At 46.2% G+C, this 22,408-nt stretch overlaps 10 protein-coding genes across 10 annotated transcripts; 1 reads left to right on the top strand and 9 right to left on the bottom strand.

Annotated features, from left to right (window-relative positions):
• Positions 1 to 1,084: 1,084 nt before the first annotated feature.
• Positions 1,085 to 2,195, bottom strand: FPRO_08851 (uncharacterized protein; the record flags this gene model as incomplete). The annotated part of the gene is made up of 3 exons (XM_031224674.1): positions 1,085 to 1,872; positions 1,923 to 1,938; positions 1,968 to 2,195. The coding sequence occupies 3 exons, from the start codon at positions 2,193 to 2,195 to the stop codon at positions 1,085 to 1,087; spliced, it is 1,032 nt and encodes a 343-aa protein (XP_031089910.1).
• A 99-nt stretch (positions 2,196 to 2,294) lies between these two features.
• On the bottom strand, positions 2,295 to 3,044 carry FPRO_08852 (uncharacterized protein; the record flags this gene model as incomplete). Its single annotated transcript, XM_031224673.1, has 1 exon — positions 2,295 to 3,044. One exon carries the CDS (start codon positions 3,042 to 3,044, stop codon positions 2,295 to 2,297), a length of 750 nt encoding a protein of 249 aa, XP_031089909.1.
• Positions 3,045 to 3,148: 104 nt separating this feature from the next.
• On the bottom strand, positions 3,149 to 4,468 carry FPRO_08853 (uncharacterized protein; the record flags this gene model as incomplete). The annotated part of the gene is made up of 1 exon (XM_031224672.1): positions 3,149 to 4,468. The coding sequence occupies one exon, from the start codon at positions 4,466 to 4,468 to the stop codon at positions 3,149 to 3,151; it is 1,320 nt and encodes a 439-aa protein (XP_031089908.1).
• An 813-nt stretch (positions 4,469 to 5,281) lies between these two features.
• Positions 5,282 to 6,537, bottom strand: FPRO_08854 (uncharacterized protein; the record flags this gene model as incomplete). The annotated part of the gene is made up of 2 exons (XM_031224671.1): positions 5,282 to 6,260; positions 6,320 to 6,537. The coding sequence occupies 2 exons, from the start codon at positions 6,535 to 6,537 to the stop codon at positions 5,282 to 5,284; spliced, it is 1,197 nt and encodes a 398-aa protein (XP_031089907.1).
• Positions 6,538 to 7,148: 611 nt separating this feature from the next.
• On the top strand, positions 7,149 to 8,497 carry FPRO_08855 (uncharacterized protein; the record flags this gene model as incomplete). The annotated part of the gene is made up of 2 exons (XM_031224670.1): positions 7,149 to 7,829; positions 7,889 to 8,497. 2 exons carry the CDS (start codon positions 7,149 to 7,151, stop codon positions 8,495 to 8,497), a joined length of 1,290 nt encoding a protein of 429 aa, XP_031089906.1.
• Positions 8,498 to 8,524: 27 nt separating this feature from the next.
• On the bottom strand, positions 8,525 to 9,694 carry FPRO_08856 (uncharacterized protein; the record flags this gene model as incomplete). Its single annotated transcript, XM_031224668.1, has 4 exons — positions 8,525 to 9,048; positions 9,099 to 9,225; positions 9,276 to 9,619; positions 9,673 to 9,694. The coding sequence occupies 4 exons, from the start codon at positions 9,692 to 9,694 to the stop codon at positions 8,525 to 8,527; spliced, it is 1,017 nt and encodes a 338-aa protein (XP_031089905.1).
• Positions 9,695 to 10,400: 706 nt separating this feature from the next.
• On the bottom strand, positions 10,401 to 11,512 carry FPRO_08857 (uncharacterized protein; the record flags this gene model as incomplete). The annotated part of the gene is made up of 2 exons (XM_031224667.1): positions 10,401 to 11,044; positions 11,143 to 11,512. The coding sequence occupies 2 exons, from the start codon at positions 11,510 to 11,512 to the stop codon at positions 10,401 to 10,403; spliced, it is 1,014 nt and encodes a 337-aa protein (XP_031089904.1).
• Positions 11,513 to 12,845: 1,333 nt separating this feature from the next.
• FPRO_08858 (uncharacterized protein) lies at positions 12,846 to 15,152 on the bottom strand (the record flags this gene model as incomplete). Its single annotated transcript, XM_031224666.1, has 5 exons — positions 12,846 to 12,908; positions 12,966 to 13,030; positions 13,082 to 13,175; positions 13,225 to 14,726; positions 14,780 to 15,152. 5 exons carry the CDS (start codon positions 15,150 to 15,152, stop codon positions 12,846 to 12,848), a joined length of 2,097 nt encoding a protein of 698 aa, XP_031089903.1.
• Positions 15,153 to 16,160: 1,008 nt separating this feature from the next.
• Positions 16,161 to 16,631, bottom strand: FPRO_08859 (uncharacterized protein; the record flags this gene model as incomplete). The annotated part of the gene is made up of 1 exon (XM_031224665.1): positions 16,161 to 16,631. The coding sequence occupies one exon, from the start codon at positions 16,629 to 16,631 to the stop codon at positions 16,161 to 16,163; it is 471 nt and encodes a 156-aa protein (XP_031089902.1).
• A 2,373-nt stretch (positions 16,632 to 19,004) lies between these two features.
• On the bottom strand, positions 19,005 to 22,346 carry FPRO_08860 (uncharacterized protein; the record flags this gene model as incomplete). The annotated part of the gene is made up of 5 exons (XM_031224664.1): positions 19,005 to 20,557; positions 20,613 to 20,818; positions 20,868 to 20,986; positions 21,049 to 21,856; positions 21,907 to 22,346. 5 exons carry the CDS (start codon positions 22,344 to 22,346, stop codon positions 19,005 to 19,007), a joined length of 3,126 nt encoding a protein of 1,041 aa, XP_031089901.1.
• Positions 22,347 to 22,408: the final 62 nt, after the last annotated feature.

Genomic DNA, 22,408 nt, shown 5'->3' with positions numbered 1-22,408 from the left:
GTCAGGGCTGAACGATAATTGTTCAATCTGCCACTCAGTCTTAAGTTTTAGGAGGCGCTTTTCCGAGGCGATTTGCTAAACGGAAATCTCCCCTGTCGAGGTTGTTTGTGCAAGTATTTTTCCATCAGATGAATAAGCAACGGCAAGTGACGAGCCATCAGATTGGAATATCCACTTCGGGGCGTCTTTGGTTCGTAAGTCCTAGACTTTAACAGTACCATGCATATCTCCAGCTGCTAGAGAGAGGCCATCAGGCAACATATTCCAGTTCAAGTTCATGCATGCTCTGATCTACCAGGTCATGAACTTCGATGGCATTCTCTCCTTGACTGAACGCGAATTTTGAGTCATCCGTTGAAAATGCCATGGACCAGTGACATGTTATAGCGAGTCGAAAGTCTATTTGACCTGCCTGAAATGTGTGCACGCACTCCCCTGAAGCCTCGATGTTCCAGATTTTGACCAAGAACGCGCGCTGGGTTGCAAGCATGTTTCCTGACGAGGAAAATACTATCGCATAGACAGGAGAATCATGGCACTGAATTGTAAACGAACTGTCACCAAGACGTGACATATCCTTGATCTCGATAATGCCGTCTTCAGAGCCCGAGGCAAACCTCTGACCATCCGTAGAAAATGCCATCGACTTTATGCGTTTGTGAATTTCATTCGTCCCGCTGCCATCTTTGATCGCTTTGGGATTCCATATTCCAATCTGGCCATTAGTTCCAACCCCCCCTACAGCGAGCCACTGGCTGTTGGCTGACCAAGCCATTACCATAGGAAGACCATTTCCAGCCCCTGTTGCAGTTCGGGGGTGTGCAAATGCAACGGCTCCGGTAGTGGTATCAGCTATGGCGAGCCGGAAGGGGTATTCAGTGCACGTTGCAATTTGTTTGCCGTCGTTAGAAATGGCTGAGGGCCTCTGCGGTGTTGGCAATGGTCTTCCAGCTGGATATTGGCCTGAGGATGGTCACGCGTAGCCGTCATCTCTCAATAAATCTGCCACTCGATGAGAGTCTGACCCGGAAAATGCCCAAATCGAATGACCGTGCTCGCCAAAGGCGTGTCCTACCCATGTTCCTTATGAAGAGAAAGCCAATGTCAAAAGCCGTTCTGGATGAACCTCATGGTAATTGGTCCATTCGCAGCTAACGATATCTCGGATGCCAGGTTGTTCTGAGCCAAGCAAGATACGCTGACTGTCAGATGAAAAAGAAACCCGAATTTCTGGTCCGATCGGAAGTCGTTGCTCCACTAGAATATTGTAAATGCAATCACCCGTTTTGGCATTCCGAATCTCAACCTTGGGCTCAGACGACCAAGAGGCAAGCCATCCATCGTCCGGGGAGAAAGCAAGACCAACAATGACAGTTCCTCGAGTATCGACTGTTTGAGTCTTGACGAATTCCTCTGACTTGGTATCCCAAAATTCGATCGTGCAGTTTTCAGATGCTGACGCAAGGCAAGAACTGTCACTAGAAAATGCAACTGCATGCACCTCTACATAAGGGCTGTGTATAGTCTGTAGACAAACACCCGTCGCCACGTTCCAGATCCTGATTGTGCAATCATAAGAGGTCGACGCTAACCATTGACCATTGCCAGAGAAGGCGATATTGGAAACTGTAGATGTTTGGCCTTCGAGTGTCTGGACACAAGCATCCCAGTCTTCTGAGATGGGTAGATTAAGCCATGACGTTTCGAGGGTATATTGTTTGAATGCCTGCCTGGCCAATGAAGTTCTCGGACTGAAGAGGAGACCTGATGCATATATCTGTAAAGGCAACTGTTCGATTGCACCTTTAAAATACAGGACGAACCGATCAATGTCTCGCAGGACACTAATCAATTCGTGGTATTCTAGGCAAGCTGGGACTCTGTTAGAACAGTCATACATAACATACAGAACGAGGACATACCGCTAGATTCTTCAGCCTTTGAATTGCCAGCAGTGCCATAGTTACCTTTCCAAGTAGCGAGCAGGCCTCTAGCCAGTAGAGCACTAATATCTTGAGGAATTCGAGGGTAGAAGACGCGATTTTGTCGTCGAATTTCGAGATGTGATCGGCCCAGTAGCAGCAGGCATACTGGATCGGGGAAAGGGGATCCAAGGCATCCTTCAGGTAAACAGACAGTACATCTGCACCCTGTTTCTTGAGATCACAAATGTCGTACTTGAGCGTCTTCTTCATCGTCTCCAACATCGCCACCAGGATATTGTAATGACCACGCAGAATACTTTCTGATAACTGTTTCTCATTCTCAACTTCCCAAATAAACTCCCTTGCAAGTTAATCATCCAACAAGAAGTCCTTGGCGGATTGATGCATAAACGAGACCACGTCTTCTATGACAACCAGAAACCCTTTGCAACGCAAGACTTGTTTCTTCAGGATATCAAGTCTATTCGAATGCTGGAAGAGAGAGTGGGCACTGGACGACAGTTCTCCCAATGATAGAGGACGTTGAAGAGTGGCCACTGCTACAATATCCCTGCATTGCGATGCATGGCCGGAATCCTTAACCTCCTGCATCATGCGCCTATAAAGATCTTTCAGGCCAGATGGAAATCCCTTCAGTGTATCGAGGATTTGCCAATCATCAATATCGCTACTGAGAAATCTCTGACATGCCAAAGCCACCCATAGAAAGGTGCTACTAGACCTTTCGGCCAAGATGTTGTGAACCTCGGCTTCGAGTTTAGTCTCCTTGATTCTCTCAAGTTCTCCCACCTTGTACTCTATAAATGCATCAACAGCATTGTTGATCGATTCCTTGGCTTCCTCGTTATCTTCGAGAGACACAATAACTCGCTGCGGGGCAACGACCTTCTTCACAAAGGCATCTTGAAATTCTACCCAATTACGACTCGAAACAATCCACCTGACTCGAGATTCCTTACTAGCGCAAAAGTCCACAATCAGATCAAGGAGCTTTTTGTTGTCTTTGGTGCATTCGTCAAGGGCGTCGATTACAATAGTGGTACCCTCAGGGACCCGATTGTTGCTATCTGATATCATTCTCCTCAAGACGGACGACATAATTTCCCAATTGTTTGGTCCGTTGAACGCCTGCTCCCCTGCGCTGTCAAACTCACTGCGCACATGGGAGACCAAAGCAGGATGCTGATGGGCAAGACTCCAGATTATCCCCCAAAGAACAGCAGTGGCACTATTCTGATGATTCCTTGTAGCTTGATAGAAGAAGCATGAATCAAGCCTGGTGTCATCTCATCAAGGCGGTCTATGATGCCGCAAAGGAGCATTGTCTTGCCTTTGCCAGGGTCCCCTTTGATCCAGAGCAGCCTGCAATCAGGGTCTTGTTGCCAAGTCTGGAATCCCTCGGTAAGGAAGATCCAGGAATAGCAATGAGATAAAAGTCCGCCTTTTACTTCTTCAATCCGTTCCTTGTCATAAAGTGGATTGGTTGTATAGAGAGCCCGAAGACAATGTATATTGCTTTCGTCCTCGTTCAGCTTCTTTTGCTGCTCTGTCTGGCGATCGATAGCCTTCTCAATGCTCTTGACACCAATAATCAGAGTCTTGAGTCTCTCGCGGGACTCTGTCGTATTGTACTGCTGAGATTGCTTATCGAATTCTTTTCCCAAGGCCTCGATGTCTTTGAGTTTGCCACTCCAGTAGTCTATATTAACGACACTCTTCAGGAACGCAGTGGCCCGGTTCTTCTGAAAGTAGCAGATGCTTTCTATCAGGTAAGACAGAAACTTCTGGTACAAGTCAAACACAAGTGGCTGGAGTTCAAGTCGTAGTTTTGTCATCGCGGTCTCTCCATCGTTGTCCTTCGACTCCAAGTCGTCTTCAAGGAGAAGCTCTGCAAGGTTCCAGTACCAATTGACACGCGAAAGAACATGCTGGAGCCCGGCACGATGGACGCCTGGTTGCTTCGCGGGGTTTGAAATGACTTCGAGGATGAAGCAAACTCCTACCCACGGGATTGCAGCTTGCGGAACGGCGGATACGGCTGGTTCAACAAGCGCTCTCACTGTGCCACAGAGTTCCAGTCCATCATTAACCTTCTCATAGATCTTGGCTGCTTTTTCAGTCTTAGACAGGCCAATCTGGACGAGACGTTGCATCTGTCGCCACCGCTCCTTATGGGAGCTTCCGAGTGAGACTGTATCACTATCGGGGTTGTCTTTCTTGAGCTCTGACACAAGGATCTCTTCATATTGGGCGATGTACTTGTTCTCACTCTGTCGGAGCTCATCATAAGCCTGGTTCCACAACTGCTCTTGGAGCTTATTCTGTTTGGGTTCTTTCTTTGGCTCGCTGCCGACAAGAGGTAGTTTTTTGTCAACAGGAGGTGATTGGGGATCTATAATTATATCGGGATCCTTGGGTGGGCGTGGGTCACCGACCGTTGATGAAGCGGTGCTGGGTTCTTCTTTCCCTTCTTTCGCATTGAAATATTCCTTAACCCTCTCAAAGCGGTGCCGGCCACCCATATTGATTGATCTATAGTGTGATACTCAAAGTATAAGATCTTGGTCAATGGAAAGGGCAATAGATTGGAATAAATACTATAGATAGCTGCGAGGCCTGCAATTAGAGACAAGAGTTGAGAAAGTGAAGATTCATCCCTACGATTGATTGCCTTATTGTCTTCATGTCCCAGCAGGCCTATACGTAAGAAGGCGGGAAGGCGGGGTAATAGAGTCAAGGACTATTGAATCTTAGATACGCCTCATAAAGCCACCTGGTAACCTCCAACCACTGCATCGGCAGCAGTGTCAAGAGCTTGTGTTGATCACTTCCATATGCTGTTTGCACTATTTAGCTAGTCAAAGAGGCCCAACCCTTATCTTGATTGCTTGACTTGAAGCCACTAGCCATCAACTTCTCGCCAGTTGGTGAGATAGATCTCGGCCGCCCAAACCTTATCTCTACCACCATATTTACAACAGGGAATGTTTCTGAACAGTCCCTGTGAAACTGCTCTTGGTGAGGATCAACGCCTTTGTCTGACTGATGTAGCTGTGGCGTTCTTGCATCGTCATTGGCTTTCGTTCTGCAGCTATGTTTTAGTTCTCCAAGCCAGTTCTTGATCGGGAAGGTTTCCACAATGATCTACAGATCGCAAGTGAATGAGAAAATCGGAAACAATCATCCTAGGGAGATCTTCACATCGCTCACTTAAACTGTAAAAGGCATTGCATATGTCTGGCTGCGAATGGCAGATCTATATTACCATGCAGGGCCGTGTGGCTAGGACGCCAAGTGACAATCATGAATTATCAAGGAAGTATATCTCATACTTATTAAATCGAGGGCTTAACCATGTTAAGAAATTCCTCCAGATCTGCTAACAAAACATCAGGGTGCTCCATCGCTGCAAAATGGCCACCTTTGTTATGCTTCTTGAACAGTATCAAGTCCCCAGTTGTTGCAGTCCATGCCTCTGGGACAGGGGCAATTTCCTTAGGGAACCAAGACATTCCCAACGGTTTATTAATATGCCACACCGGATTCTCATGCGCACCAATATTACCAGGCGTAAACAGCTGCCTATATGGCCAGAGTGATGTTGAGAAACACTGCGTTAGCCAGTAGAGTGAAACTGACTCCAAGACAGTATCAAGGGGCAAATCATCATCAGTCCAGTCGAGAAACTTCTCACCAATCCACGCCAAGAGGGAGACAGGACTGGCCGATAGTGCTAGGCCGATAGTGGCAGGCTTGGTAGCATGCAGAAGCGCGTAAGCACTGCCAAACTTGGTGAACCACTCGGCGCGCTTAAGACCTTCACGCTCCAAGTCATCATAGACGCTCTCGTCGATATTCCCAGGGTCAGGCATAATCGAAAAGTTCAGATGAATGGCCTTGGCCCTTGGAAAGGTACCACCAAGGACGCGTGCAATCTTACTCCCGACATCACCGCCCTGAACGACATAGCCATTCCCAAATCCCAACTGGACCATCAGAGAATCCAGGATGTTGGCGGCATTCTCAAGACGAAAGTCTCTGTCCAGTGGTGGAGCTGATGAGTATGCATATCCAGGGAGTGAAGGTACAATGATGTGATATGGGAGCTCTTGGGGACTGTACTTGGCGGATAGCCGAGAGAATATAGGCAGGAACTCGAGGAAGCTTCCTGGCCAACCGTGTAGAGCGAGTATAGGTATAGCATCATCCCGATCGGAAAAGAGAGCCATGAAATGTATGGTGTATGAGACACCATTGTCCTCAACTTCAGCCGTGAAGTTGGGGAACCGGTTGACTTCACCCTCTACCTTGCGCCTAGGAATAAATGATTATATTAGTAATTTACAGCGAAAAAGAGCATGTCTACTGCCTACCAGTCGAATTCCTTCCATGCCTCCACGGCCTCACGGAGCCATTGCGAGGTGACTCCATACTTACGGTCCTGTTGAAGATTCTCATAGGTAGTTGGACCAAGCTTGGTAGACTCAATAGCAGTCTTAAAATCTCGTAGCTGCTCATCGGTATGACGCACGACAAAGGGTTTAGGCTGCTTGATTGCCGCAGTTGGGATCGTACAATAATTGGCAGACATAGTTTGAGCGGTCAAAGTTGATTTTGAACCTTGGGTGAGGCAGGAATTAGAAGTAAAACTGTTGTATAATTCTTGTGGATGTGGTTCATTTAACAGGTATAGCAGAGGTGCTTTTATAATTGTTACAGACAGTCGGATGCGTCTGGCAGTAATTACGTAGTGTCCAACGTCATCCAATTACTCAAGCTATGTTTGTCTGCTTAGATCTATCATTTGGATCTATGACTCGGGATGTTGATCAAACTTGCCGACGAAATTAAGGAATTAATTTACAGTGTAGAACCAAGCTAGGCTAAACAGAGTATCCCGATGCTAGCTTCACATAACTTTGAATGAATCCCGCTTACAATACCTATTAAACCAAGGTTTGGCTACATAGAGCACATGTGCAAGATCCCGCTTACAGTGCCTTTTACGCCGAGACTTAGCAACCAATCAACAACCCAAACTGAACACACTAGCGAAAGCTACCCGAATGGGCATAGCGTAAAGCTGACATCAGACTCACATACCAGAGTAACATCCTTAAAGTACATAACCCTCCTCGCGATACCTACCGAGAGTATCTTAGTTCGAAACGAGAGAATAGAAACGTTGCTCGATTTCTTGAGATGCCGCGCCGCAGCCGAGGTTGCCAAGCCTGCCGGCAGAGGCGTATAGGCTGCGATGGCCAATATCCAGTCTGCCACAACTGCCAACAGTGGAATCGACAATGCTCTGGTCCAATAACGTCAGTCATCATCATTGACCAGACCGCCAAAACCACCAAAAAGCACAGCCAACCACGGCATACATTCACGCAGAGCCAGACTGGACCATTGTCAAATCTCCGCGTGTCTAATTCGGCTGTTGAGGCCGTCGCTTTCCAAGCCGGATTCTTTGCTTTTGCTATCCCAGATGCAAGAGCCTCGGTCAAGTCGTTTCTCGAGGAGCTACAAAAGACACGACTTCAGGAAACGGCACCAACCCTTGGCCTTGCTGTCCAGGCTGTGGGCTTAGCTTTCTGTGCGACTGTGTCGGGAAACAAATCAGCGGCTCAGAAGGCAACCGAGTTGTACATCCAGACGCTGCGGGGTCATTCGAGGGCAGTCGCGGCAAGTTCAACATCCATTGTGCCTAATGTATGCACATCAGTGATGCTGTCTTTCTTTGAGGCTATCCAACCCACCATCTTGACGTCGGATGCATATGGGATGCATTTATCTGGTGCTTGGAGGATGCTGATAGCTGCAGGTGATATCAGCACGCAACCGCTTTTATGGCAAGCTGCCAATCATTGTCTATGTCAACAGGTATGCAAGCCTTAGCCCTCTTAGTTCGTGAATCGTCGGATGCTAACATAAATCCATAGTTGCTAGCAATGCTAATGTCCCCACGCTCCTACTTATCCAATGCTTCAGACACCTGGCCTGTGTTCGAACATCTCTGTAGCCAATATATCGCCGCTGGAGACTTTGTATTCGATCGTCTACTTGTGGAGCTATATATCTTAACCGACTTCTACATCAGAAAACGCTATCAACATAAATCAGCCCGCTATCCAAAAGACGCACCGTCAAAGCTTGACAACCTGTGGAAAGAGTTTCAGGAGGTCCAAAAGAGCCTAACTGATGAGCAAAAAGACTCCTTCAAGGGCGTGATGACGCTAACGCTCTCCTACTTTGCCTGCTCATGGATACTCATTGCACTGCTTCATACGGAAACTCATACTCTTCAATCTGGAATAGATCTCCTTCAAGGCTGCGAAATGGTCTTGAACTGTGTCAAGCTCCTCAAAGAGAGGAAGTCGACCTGCGTCCATGTCAGGCTCTTCTTTCCTCTGGTACTCGTACAGCTATACAGCCCTATCGAGGATTATCGCGCGCGGGCAGAGGATTATATTGAGACGTGGCGACGTAAGGCTGTGTATAATGGTCTTGGTGCACCCAATGCTATACAGAAAACGACAACGGAGGTCTGAGCACTATCTAGCTAATATAAATATCTCTCACTCTTTGTAAAGCCCAACCATAGAACCAGTCATGCTAACGATAGTGTCCTCAAGAGTTGCATACACCATACCCAATATCTTCTTGGACGGCTCAACATCGAAATCGGGCACTCCTCCAACTGGGAAATCACCAGACTTGACCTCTGGCCCCGGGAGCTTGAATCGAAGAGCTGGAAAGTTCTTCCATAAGATAGTAGCCACTTGTCTGTTGGAGTATGTGCCACTGCCGACCAAGAACCGTTGTCCACCGGCTTCCCTGACTTCAATGGCTCTGACGTGCGCCATAGCTGCATCCCTGACATCGGTAAAGCGGCCAATTGGGCTTGGTGCGATCTCATCTTTGTAGTTACCAGATAAGAAATCGCGGATCAGTAGCCCCGAAGTCATGATGGTATCGAGTGAGCCAACGTCATGGATGATTGGACCGAGGACGAAAGCAGGGAGAATTGTTGTGATGGTAAATTGTGGATTTTCCCTCTTTACAAAATCCCACGCCGCCTTCTCGGCATATACCTTGCTTGCTGTATTAATCAGCACTAAGGACTTTTCACTCTGTTCGGGTGTAACTCACCAACGTAGCCGTCCCATGGATTTGAGTAGGCTTTCTCTTCCGACACTTCGACCCAGTCTTTCGCAGAATGGACATAGCTTGAGTTAACAGGCACCACAGCAGCTGTCGCGAGAGACGAAGTGATGACCTAGGACCATATCAGCTATCAGTACATATCATCAGACAATTCTGGCATACAACACGGTTGACCGTTGGCGCATAAGCCTTGACAGCTTCAAGCAGCCCAGTGGTACCCAGTATGGCCGGATCCATAAAAGTCTTCTTGATGTCGTCGCCCCAGAGCTGGAAAGGTGACGCTGTATGAATGACAGCCTCAAAAGGAGCTGACTTCATCACTTCATCGTATGCATTCTCAGCAGAAATATCCTCAACGATGGCAAAGTCGAGTCGGGATGAAGAAACATCAAAATAAGTACTCTTGATATGGTCTGCCTTGGCCTGGGATCGAACAGTGGTTATGACCGAGTGACCGCGATCCAAGAGAATTCTGAGGACGTGTGACGCGATGAAACCGCTCCCTCCTGATGAAAGGTTTAGCATTCTGGCTTTATTAGCAATCATGATAAGAACAAACCTGTTAAAAGAACTTTGATCATGATGGTGTCTGGAAACTGGATGGAATAAATGCTGAAGCGTTTGGCAACAAGTATATCTTTTGTTAAATAAATCCTAGTACTAGATCAAAGATAATAAGATTGAAGTCTTTGGAGTCTGCGAATTACTACTTGTAGAGTGAATATTTATATCAACGAGCCACAGGATGATGACAAGTATACAGAGGTTATGTTTACACTAAACTTCTTTCAGTAGGTTAGGAGATCAGTAATAATCACAACCTGTAAGTGGCATTTCTATTATCTGTAAAGATTTATAATATTAAATTTATTTACTGCTTACTATCTGCATTAAAGCCTGTATATCACACTGCAGTTGTTATTAATTAAATCACAAGCAGAACCTACGCAATTAGGCTTAGGGTATGTAGCCAGAGCTTGGATGTCTGATGCTTGGTTAGATCCACTTTCCCTATGCGGAATGATGTCCACTGTAATTCCGCCCTCTACTCATAATTGGCCTCGGTGGATCTGCTTCTATAGCCCAGAAGCTTTAAACTCACAGTAGTTAGTAATAATGCTATTATCGATGTTAAAGATGGTTTGTTTTGTGAACTATGGATTCTCTTTGATGTAAATGCAAACTATAGACATTAATGTTGGCACAATGGACTTTTGGTATCTATATCTATAGTATATACAGGCTCCAAGCATTATATTCCACAACTCCGGCTAAGATGCTATGCGCTCATTTCATACCCTGAGAAAGGTATTCCTTCGTGTTTGAGAACGTCTCTGACCCATCGTAAAACCACGGTTCGTCAGGCATCTCGTTTTCCTCCTTTGTAATCACAAGCCGACGGCCTTTATAGTCAAGACGAAGGCCAGGATAAATAAAGCTCTTCCACATATACACTAATATGTTAGAGCTCTCAAGACTCTCAGCGATATGAGGCCCAATGAGCTCTTGATGCTTCTGCGGCAGAACAGACCAATGCAGACCAGGGTATAAATGATGCACGGTATGATAGCCATTATTGAAGCACAAGTAATTGAGCGTTATGCCAGTGAAGTTGCGCGCAAAATTATACTTTGAGCTCATATCGCAGCCGTCGTGCTGAAGGAAGTTCAATGAGAGGATGCAGTACTTTGCGTAGAACTGGGGCAAGAGTGCGAACCAGATCCATCGACGCCAATCGATCAAGATGAGCACCGCAGTAGTACCCCAGACAGCAATCTCTTCGCGGCGGCGCTGCCTGACGATAGGTCGATTGAGACGAGCCTGGGCCTCAAAGTATAGCTTGTCATCTTTGTTACCCGACAGAACAACATGCCAGAAAAACAAGAGACCGTTCAAGAGGTTCCAGCTATATCGGACTTTAGTGGTGCGCACTGTTTATGCGGTCAGCAATGTCATATGTGGAGAGGTTGAGGTATTTAATTTCCTGTCAGACGATTGAGTCTGAATAGGAAGGAAGTAAGCTACTTACTGACATCTCTTGCTTGCTGAGGGTATTTGTGATGAGACAGATTGTGACCTGGGATAAAGACCGTGACAGCGCCGCCGTACTGAAGAGACAAGCAAATCTGGTAGAAGTTGTTCCAGTTCCTACTCCAGAAGACGGGCAAGTGAATCGCATTATGCGTTGTCACAGCGCCCATAAAGGACAGCTGGAAGAGCGACAACCATAGTGTAAGCGAAACCCAGCCTCCCGCCAGCGGCGATGAGAAATTGTGCCAAGTAATCACAAAGACGAGGAAAAAAAGAATCGTGGACACGATGCACCGGATATCCTCGTTGTGTCTCATGCCAGACCGCACTGGCGATGGCGGCTGCTGCTGGGCGGTTTTCTCAGCCATTATGCGGTGAAGGGAGCGGCGATGGGATGTGCACAAAACAATGAGAATACTAAGGGGCTGAGCGCATGAAAATTTTACACGTAATCAAATTTAGAATACTAGCGTCACGTGACTCCCGGTTGTTCCGGGTAGGTCCTACTTTAGACGTAAGCATCGTATGACTTTTCTCATGAAACCTATTTATTCCGTTTATTTAATAATCGGTCCTTGTCGGACTTGGTGCCCAGTTACTCTTGTTGTTATGTATCGGGGTTGTCCTTGTTTTCAGTTGGCGTCGTTGTTATCAATCTGGGGCTCCACTTATTTAACGAGATCTACTAAGACAATTAAACCAGGCTGTCCTCTACTGCACACAATGAAATTGGCGGTAGATCTTTATCACAAGACCTATTTTACCCGACCGCAATAATCCAGTCAGTAACTGCACGACGCCTCGGGTGGACGGATACCCTCCTAGAGCACAAGCACAAAGACCTCACGTGCCTGGTTCTTGCACAAAACAGCAATCCAATAAGATAATAACAGTTGGACAATCGCTCGCATCATGAGGCAACTTGCTTGATGCAGCAGAGGCCATTGCCATGTGAACAATCGCAGGTAACGTCCAACAAGCAGTCGTTTAAGACGGAAAATATGTCATTTGAGCAGCATCCTGGGAAAGAACAATGTCCGGTTTAAATAAAGGTGTAGTGCTTAGGGTTCCACTAGGTATTAGTGTTTATCAAACAATCCAGGTAAACTACCGTGGCGATTGACATGAGAACGGAGAGCAGAAGGCTATAAATACTATTGAAGAGCATGCTGAGATTGACTTGTGAATAAGTTTACCTACAGTAAAAGGTACACTCGAAAAATGGGAGGCAGGCAGAGGAATTCATCCTGGTTACAGCGATCTTGTAGACATGGTCGACATTAGGGAGCATGAAGAAATTAATTATCGATAATATCCAGATACAGGATTTATAGTTTTATAGGATATAAGTTAACTGCAGTAAGTTTTGCGGCAACTTGAAGCTCGCTATACTAAGATTAATTAGAAAAGCTCTTGAGTTCAACCATCCTTTCAACGAGCAAGGACCCTCGAGGTGTTACGGCTATGGCACGGGAATAGTTGCCTGACTTTTGCTAGACAACCGGAGAGCTCCGTTAGCACAGGGATGAGGCGGGAACTTTTCTTGGCTCTGATTGGCTACATCGTATAACCAGAAGTGCGGAATCCATGCGATACGCGTATAACAAAGCTTGGCAGCTGATGGATATTTTCCTCCAAATTACACAATCCGGCACGGCCTGTATCGCTTGACAAACATTTTGACAAACATAGGCCAATCTATTATCTTAGTGCTACCGAATGTTCCACAAACGTCTTTTGTCCCGGTAAGAGCGTATACGGTCGCTTACTATATCCCGAAATGTTAGTCATGTTACGTTTAACAGGGTCAAACTGTCTTACCACTTCAATCCATCTGGCCATCCACTTCTCTACTGCATGCTTCGCCTCATCAACTAGCCCAAGTTCTGTATTATATTAGCGACAATGAATGATTGTATCGGCAGTAAAATCCTCACCTAGTAAGAGCTGGACTGCGCCACGAATACCAGAGTCTAAAGCCGAGGCGATCCAGGCATGCGTGTACGAGGTATGCTCACCAACGAAGATCATCTACTCACGTCGTCAGAAGTTGACTCGTAAATATTGATGCACTGCCTACCTTGTTGTATGTCTTGAAGTACTCGGGTATGTAGAGTGAATGCTGTCCTGCAGTCGGGCTGGCCCAACTTCCAGACTCAAGGGGGTCAAGCGCCCAGCATCTTCTATTATACTTTCCGGTGTAGAGATCACGGGTGAATTCTCCATGGATCTCAATCATGGCCTCAAGCACCATCTGGACATGATCTTCCTCGGACATGCTTGCCAAGCGAACTCCCATGTCACCACTGATGTAGCTTGCCAGAATGGTAGCAGGGCCCGTGCCATTCAAGTTATAGGATGGATAGCAGATACTTCCAATGCCCGGAATATCCGTAGTTGTGCTGCAGCCGCCATAGATTGGGTTCTCGTAGTGTTCCCAGAAGCGTTCGGAGAACTCGAGCGCAACCTTGCAGGCAGATCCATAGTTCAATTCCTTGATGGCATTGGAGATGGTTGCGGGGAGCTTAGGAAGACGCCATCTTCGGACAACAGAGAAGGGTACTGCGATAACAGCGTAGTCGAAAGTCGAGTTCTGGAATGTTGTGTCGTTGTACTCCTTGCGCCATTGCAATGTGACCTTCTCTTCAGTCTCGCTGTACCTGACACGTTCAATTTTGCGTTCCATGGTTGTAATATTGTCGACAAGAGGATGGAAAGACAAAGGAAGCCTGTTGAGACCTCCATCGATGGTCTTGTAGCTGGCGGCTGAGAAATACATGCCCTCGTACAACGAGTCCCAGAAACCCGAAGCAGACCAGCCACCATTCATGTCAGTGCTGTTGAGGCTACCCTCCAAGTAGTTGACCATGAAGGCATACTCGGACCATTGATCGCCACCCAGGCCATTCAGACCAGTTTCGAGCCACTGCTTATGAGCCTTGAACATGTTCTTTGCCATAAGAGTGCTGAACTCTGAGCCAGGCATGAATGTATCAACCTTGGTCTGAAGGTCTTGGGTCATAGGGTCATTGACGCTTGCAGGGCTGAGTGATGCATTGGCTGCAATCTCTTTTAGCGTTGGGGGCAGTCCACTTGGTAGCTTGAACTCGTTCTTGTACGAAAGGCCATTTGGACTACTCTGGATCCAAGGAATGAAGTCAACACTGAGGTTCTTGTCGTGGTTGTTGAGCTTGTTCATCTCCTCTGCGAGCTGGAATACCATCTGATGGTCCGTGATGTTCATTGTCTCGTTGGTGTCAGGACTCTTGTAAGTTGAAGGGAATCGCATGGGTCCCATCTCTTGATAGGAATAGTTAAAAGGTCCGCCAGTAAGATACTCGGTATGAACACGGCCGCCAAGTCGATTGCCGGCTTCAATGATGCTGATGTTGGTCATGCCTGCTTGTGAGAGAACCAGGTATGTCATCAAGCCCGACATACCCGCACCAACGATCGCAACGTGCTTCTCTTTGGCAGCGTCGGCATCCAGTGCAGAAATGCCGGTCTTGGAGAGGTGCTCAACGCCGTCGAACCATGGTCCCAGTGTATCAATACCATTCTCGGCATTCATGAGGATTGGATCTGTCACAGCCTTGCTATCAGTCTCCAGCCACAATGAAAGGACCATGACTCACCTGCTGCCCGCTTCTGAACGTTCCGACGCCTTACTCGATGAAGCCTTTGAGGCTCACTACGTCCCACGAGAACATTATCTTCTGTCCATGCTGAGATGCAGCCGTTATCATGTGAATCTTCGGGAATGATCCAGACTAATCGTGAGACGCCTTGGCTTTCAGTAATGGCTATTGTGTGGTGGGACTCAGTCCGAGATTTGCTGTTGCAAAGACCATAAGTGAATGACAAAGGACCCTCTGACGGTTGATCAAACTTGACGTAGATATTTGTCAAGTGAGAAGTTGGGGCCCCTCTTGTATGGAGCTGGACGGGTAGAGAAGAGGCTATGGCGCCCCCGAGCCCAAAGATAACATTTGCAATAGATTGCTTCATGGCAACAGGTCACAATTATAGTCTATAGCCAGCAATGAATATGGCCGGAAGAGGAGGATTGCGAACTATATATTACCTAGAATAGTGAATCAACTTATGTTCTCTTCTTGAGATTAGATAGGGCAACGTGAGCATCGGCGACCCCAAGTGCCCGAAAGAGACGCGTCGACATATCTGCAAAGAACTTTTGAACGCCCTTTGCCCCGTCGGCGCCGCTAGTTCCCCGAAGCCATGATAGGACACCCATAGGCGTCGGCCAAGTCAAAAGCTCCGTTCAAGCCCTGGTTGCATAAACGCAAGGCATGTTGTAAGTGGTCAGAGATGCGCTGCAGCAAGACATGAGCTGCAGATGTGATGGAGCATCCGAGATCGGGGCATTAACGTTACTTCCGCTTATCAGCCTTAAGCTAGTCATGAACAACAAATGAGGTTACGGAGTATGCTTATCTTTAAACGGTGAGGAATTACTAAGAAGACAATGTTAAAGGGCGCGCCGACGACCCGGAAGATGGGTGAATTAATGCATGTCGCTTATTGAAAATGGAGCAACCCCGCAGATAAACCACGATAGACTAGGATATAAATCTGCAGATCTCTATGTCAAAAGATAAGCTTCCGGCTAATACATCCCAATCAGTGCATACACAGAGATAAGAGATCTTTATCTATCAGAGCATATATCCGGATTACTCACATATACTGCCATAGCCCGTCCAATGAGCGCGCGCGAGATCACCGATTCGATAACTTCAAGTTCTGGGCTGTGACACGGAGTCTCACCTATTGATTATGCTTGGAATTGGGAGTTGATGACTAGATTGAGATATTATCAATTTACACCTTCGAATATCCTCCAATACAACATTCAGAGCCATCAGTATCGTCCTCCTTCAACAACAGACCGACCTTTCACATGTCCATCGGCATCAGCTAGGGGCTTGCTCCACTCGACCTCTTCCAGTAGCCCTGGAGAAACAAGTAGAACAGCCAGAAATGATACCAAGGACCTCAGCCCCAGATTGTTGTCGCTTCGGCGGTAGCAGTGATGGCTGAGACTGAAGCTGTGATAGTAAATAAAACAGTTTGTATAGTCGCGTGAGTTACAGTGACTGTGGAGCCAACTGCCTCCGTAACAGCATTGATGCCAGTGAAAGTAACGGTATAAACCTCGGTAATAGGAACAGTTCTTGTAACGATCCTTGTAGTAATCAAGGTTTTTGTTACAACATACTTGTTGGTCTCAGTAACTGTAGTGCTGAGGGTTTGTAAACTCCAATACGTTGCAGTGAGACTTTTAGTTACCCTCTCGGTGCTTGTTCTCGTAATAGCAGTCGTTTTTGTTGCGAGAGTGGTCTTGCTTGATGTAGAGAACACATGAATGAATGTGGATAGGGTCCCAGTTACCCTCATGGTTTTGGTCGCCCTAATAATGACGGTACGAGTGTCATAAATAGTCATGAACTCATTGTCTTGAGGCATAGTGAAAACCTATAAACATTCTGGGTAGATGCTTTCGAAATTCCTCGGTCCTGGAAGCCAGTTCGGTATTGCTACGTCTCGCTTGGCAAGATGTGGGCCAGCAGCGACTACATAGCGTCTTGCGGCCTGCAGCCTAGGCTTTGAAACAGTCAGGCTTGTTTTTGCGCTATTGGTACTTAAAAGAATATACTTACCCTTTCAGCCATGTCACAAGTCAAGTCATAAACTTTGAAGGAAGATTCGGTGCTTTCGTCGGCTGAAGGGCGCCTAATTATGTTAGTCTCGGCATTAAAGAAAGCTAGAATAAAACCACCTACGCCCCAGCTGCTAAGCAGATGCAAAAGTTAGGATTCAAGGCAAAGCTAACAGCTCTATAAATAGTTAAGCAATAGGTTTTGCAATTGATGAGAATTGGCTCGTTGAGGTATTCGACTAATGCAACGCCAACCCAGTCTTGTGGATCGTAATTACCATCGATGTTACAATAGACCTCCCCTGAATGCATGTGAGTAGGAGCCTGGATATGTCGCTTATAGAAGAACTTGCCGCCTCCTATAGTTACAGTAGCTAGTGCTTCTCTATTAAGCGACTTAGTTACAGCTAACTGGAAAGATTCATTCGACCATAACTTACTCAGTACTAGAGAAAGGTTTGTTATTAGCTTGAAAGTTAACATAATCGAAGCAGACTTAAGTAAAAGGAACAATTTCTGTAATTGTGCCTGAAAGAGTTGCAGTGTCAATATCTGTCAGAAGTGTAGTAACTGTAGTACTGATAGTAGTTATACCGGTTTCTGTAGCCCTTTGGGTGACAGTCTCATCAATATACTTGCTATATCTCGCAAGAACTACTTTTGTACTTGTTTGAGTGACTGTAGCTGTGATCGTAGACTTCTGTTGAACTGCAGGAGGTATAGTTGTTGTAGTAAAGGCGGTTTTTGTTGATGTTGCTGTAGTTAACCTTGTCCTTGTCTGAGGGATGAAGCTTGCAACAGTAGTAGTGAGCATATGAGTAACAGTGATACGCTTAGTTTCAGTAACAGAAGAGGTTGTCGTTAGTTGAGAAGTAATAGCTTCAGTTTGTCGGATGTATATAGGTATTGTATGTCTCAGCCATTGAAAACAGAAGGTTGATGCTTCATCTCCCTTTCCTCTTAGCATATCGACAGCGGGATTACAAAAGCAAGCTAAAAGAATAATAAGATTATTAGTTCAACTACTGTAAGTAACATAAGCATTAACATACAAAACCCGTTTGCTGGTAAGGCAATAACGGCATTAATAAAAAGTAAAATAAAAAGTAAAATAAGTAATTTCATTTTCAAAAGATAAGTATATATAAAGAGTAAGACCCATATATTTTGAAAAATACTGTAATGAGCTTTTTGAACTTGGTAGTTTTGCTGTTATAAATCTTTTTTATTTAGTTATTAATGCAGTACTTTAAAGCTCTGCTTCTGTTCTGTTAAGGTTAAGCTAATACATTGACATCTGAAGAGTCAGAACCCCTGTAATTGTCTGAACAGCTGGTATGATGGCTGAAGTCAATTTTGTAAAGCGCAATTTAGGGTTGAACCTGGCCGAGCGCCGCCTCAATCCGTGTGCCATACCTTAATCATAATGGCTATGATTCGGTTAGAAAGTTGCTCTCCCAATTGAACCGAGTTGTGGCAGTAGCTAAGTTTGCACTTGTCTTGTGTGACTTGCACTGAGGAAGTCGAGGCCTCGCAAAACATTAACTGTGGCGCTCTGATTGCGGTATTTGTGTATCGCTGTGAGGGAGTGATGCGTGCAGCCATCGTATCTTTGAAGCTGGCTTTGGGTCGAGCTTCTTGTGTCTCAGCTTTATCGCGTGTTGCTAGGTTCTAGACTCTGCAATGGCGTGAGAAGGCTTTGGGCCGAGCAAACTGCCAAATCCGGTTATTTGGAGAGTGCAGAACTAATGTTGCTGTCTGAGAAATGCAGTTGGGATTCGTGGCCGACAGCGTATATTACCACGGAAAGCTTAGCTGTCTGAGCAATGTGACGGTGCTGATACTTATGTTGTTACATGCCAGAGAAAATGAATGCAGAAGTGAACCTTGGTAGGAATAAGAAGGAAGAAGCGAGGTGTGGCAGGGAAATGAAAGGGAACAGAATATTGAGTACGCAGCTAACTCACATTCAAGCATATGTGAGCGAGAATTATCATCACCGTCTTAGTCGACTCCAAAAGGTGACGGATCTACAGATAGTTCTTAGCTCTAGAACAAAATAAGCGAAGCTTTCGTGTCAGCGATACCAGCGGCGATTTCGCGCAGGACGATGGCGTAGATTTAATGCACTCGATTGAACAGCGAAAGTATGGTCTCTGTCTTACGTAAATCATATCCTCTCAACATTCCGAGCCGTCAGAATTGTCCTCTTCCAACACTACCCCGGCTTCCAAAAGTTCATGTCTATCGTGATGAGTCAGGGGCTTATGCAACTCCTGGATGACTTCTGCCATTCTTGTCAACCAGTAGCCTGAAAGAAATTCTGCAATAGGGACGTTTTGGCGATCGAAAACGTCCCCAAACTCTTCATCAAGTGCTTCAAGCTGATCGATCAACTCTCGGTCCTCGTCTAATATTTCTTTCCATTCTTCTTCCATGAAGTCCGAGTCCTTGAGATGACCGTAACCTTCAGTCAGGCAGATTGGCAAGTGCCTTACCCCCAAGGACATCATAGTCAGAATATGAATTCCGCATTTCGCCATATATAAACTTTCAGAGCTGGATTCTGAAATCTTTAACAGAGAGGTGCTACTAATCACATGTTCAATATGATTTTCTATGTCCGAAAAGAAATACTTGCAGTATAATCCGCCTCCAGGCAACAAAAGTGCGGGCAAGATATGTGCCAAAGGTCGGGTAAATATGCCTGATGAGCAAGGACATGGAATATTGCACTCGGATTTGCTGTCGCATATGGATGTTAGCAATGTCCTTGAATCCTGTAGTTCGGATAACCAGACATCCTGCCGCCACGAACCGGAGGCCCTGGGACGCATCTGCAACCCAATGTAATATGCAATGCGATGAAGAATTGAAAGCCGGAAGGGTCCCAATGAAAGCTCTGAGCATAGATTTTGGCCGAGAAGCCAATCTAAATATTTAACCCAAATTCTTGGATCCTCAGGAGAACTGTCCTGTATAATGTGGCGGCCATAAAGAAGTGGTTGAACGCCATTTTCATCTCTAGGTGCGAAGCCATAGTCGAGTGCCATCTCTACAACAAATGGGTGATGAGGAACACCGAAAAGGCTCTCGGGTATGCATAGCCTGTTGTTGTTACAAGGGTTGAGGCTATCGGGAACCCATATTCGATGATCCTGCTGATCTTGAGCTTCCTGCAGTTCGCTCCACAGTAGAAAAGCAGTCTTGTCAGGCAAGGGGCTTGTGGATACTCCATATTGGCGCAGGATCCTTTCAGGAAGGATGCTGAGTGCCATATTCCGGAGTCGCTGACGTCTGTCTTTGAGATGCTTGAAGAACAATTTTCGGGCCTTCAATGAGCAATCAGCTAGGGTTATCCCCCATATGTAACCGGCGGTGACTTTGCAATCGGCTTCGAGCAGGAGTTGGACACCGACGTAGCAAGTGCAGTCGTCACACTCAGTCCACTGGTCTGGAGCTTTGCAGTGTATCTTGCTATGGATGAGAGCATAGTACAGAGGGCTGAGACCGGGAAATGTGAACGGGGCCATTTCCATCAAGAGACGGACATCTTGCCGTTGTAAAAGAAGTCTCAGGCCATCAGGCCAATTGCAACTTGCATGTAATATGTTGCGACCATAGAGATCCGTTTGCGGAATAGTCAAGAGGCTATCCTCCTCTGCCAGTATAGCTTGAAGCCTTCGATGATCTTTCGTGATGACAGCTAAAAACAGCTCCGAGAATCCAATATCTGCTAAGTCGTCAATAATTAAGCAATAATGACAAGCAGGCAACAGAAATATGACCTTCACATATATCGGGATATTCAAATAGGGTCTTTAAGCGCCTTTGAACTTTCTCTCCATTATCCATCCCAAAAGCAATTAGGCTTGCGAATCTTCGATTAGCCAGCTCGGTGTTGTAAAAGTTTGAATCGTAGACCATAACCAGTTTATAAAGCCTCGGGAGAACCCAGAGATTGTAGTGCCACATTGATAGGGTTAATAAGTTACTAATTCATATCAGATCAGTGTAGTAATCTGGAATGGCTTCAATATTACGATTGATTGAAAGTCGATGCCGTGATAGGCACACCGACATCGGCTAGGTAGCTTAGTATCTTGCAAATGGCATCGGTTGCTATGTCCGTTGACCGTGGTGGATCACAGAATAAAAAAGCCTCAAAGTTGTTAGCTTGAAGTCGTCAAGAAACAGAAACGGGATTAACAGTGGGATACTCACTTCCAAACACAAGTGTGCAACATTATTACCGTGTTGGTCAACATCGAAAGGTGATGCATTTCCGGATCCATAGATGACTCTCAACTCTTTAATAACACTGTCTGCTAGGTAATCCAGACCATTCTCCTTCGCTAATGATTGCATTTCAAAGAGTTCGAAAGCTGGACTGCTCTCAACAATGTTACACGGCCGCAACCCAAAAAAGACGCTGTATGGCCCACCAGGGTAATCTTGTGTGAAAGAAACAGTGAAACTATGGGAGAAAAGGGATAGAAGCCCGAAGTACGTCGCTGAAGCTTTCGAGATATTCCTCTTCGACTTCCGAAAGAAAATGCACCCAGGGCGATGATTCGCCCGTGTGTCTCCTTGTCTTGAGACGGTCAGTCCGCCCCAAAATCGATATGTCCAACTTGCAGGACGATTACTAGTCTTGTTGTTTAAAGCTCCACAGGTACAGTCCATGTCTGCTAGCTTCTTGCAGAGTCTTTGTTCGAGTTCGGCATTCTGCAGATAACGAGGCGTGGAGTGGGAGTTGGTGATGTCTTCGAAAGATCGCCGATTTCCAGAGTAAGAGGTCTTCGTCTCGGCAACACTCACGCCATTCTGGTGCAAGCCGATACTGTTGCTGCTGGAGGCTGTAACATCTTCTATTCTGGATGGAAGAAGTTGAAGGGTGATGGGTTCTACTTTGGGGCTGACGTCGAGTTTGGTGGCGATGGTTCTCAACGTAGCTGGGGTGTTGATGTCAAGTGCTTCGAGAGACGTTCTGAAAGCCTCCAACTCATCACCCATTCGGATATTTAGGTCGCTAGTCTTACTCAACACAATTCTCTTTTAGCATGCTTGGAGATGGCTCACAGATTGAGGGCTTGGATGAAGCTACTGAGCGTGGTGTTTGCCCGTGTAAGGTACTCTTCGAACTGCACCAGCTTCTTGCGATCAAAGGGATATCGCGCAATTAGTTTCTGTCTTCTCCAAATCTCCTTGAACAATGATGGATCTTCAGTCGGCATTAACTCGTTGAGCAACTTCTGGAGACATTGAAGCTGCATTTCGCAATTGATTAAACTTAGCTGTAAGCCGTCGATGGCTGGAGAATGACGATGGCCAAGCTTTGATGCACTCGACTGAACGGCGAAAATATGGAATTTGAACAAGGCCACGTTCTGTGCGACAATTGCGAGATCATCCTTTCTGTCTTTGAAAGCGCTGAAGTAGGTGTGAAGACCGTCGCAAACAGTAATTCCAAGTGAAATGAGACCAGCGACGCCGGTCGCGATAGAGAATGGGTCACCCATATCGAATCTGATGGGTTTTGGAAGAGAAGGATGAAAAGGACTGCGGGGTAAAGTGGTAGGGG

The sequence above is a fragment of the Fusarium proliferatum genome (genome assembly GCF_900067095.1).
Source record: "Fusarium proliferatum ET1 genome assembly, contig: FPRO_scaffold016, whole genome shotgun sequence".
In the NCBI taxonomy this organism is placed as follows: domain Eukaryota; kingdom Fungi; phylum Ascomycota; class Sordariomycetes; order Hypocreales; family Nectriaceae; genus Fusarium; species Fusarium proliferatum.
Note: the sequence above shows the minus strand (reverse complement) of the source record. Positions and strands in the feature narration are given on the sequence as shown.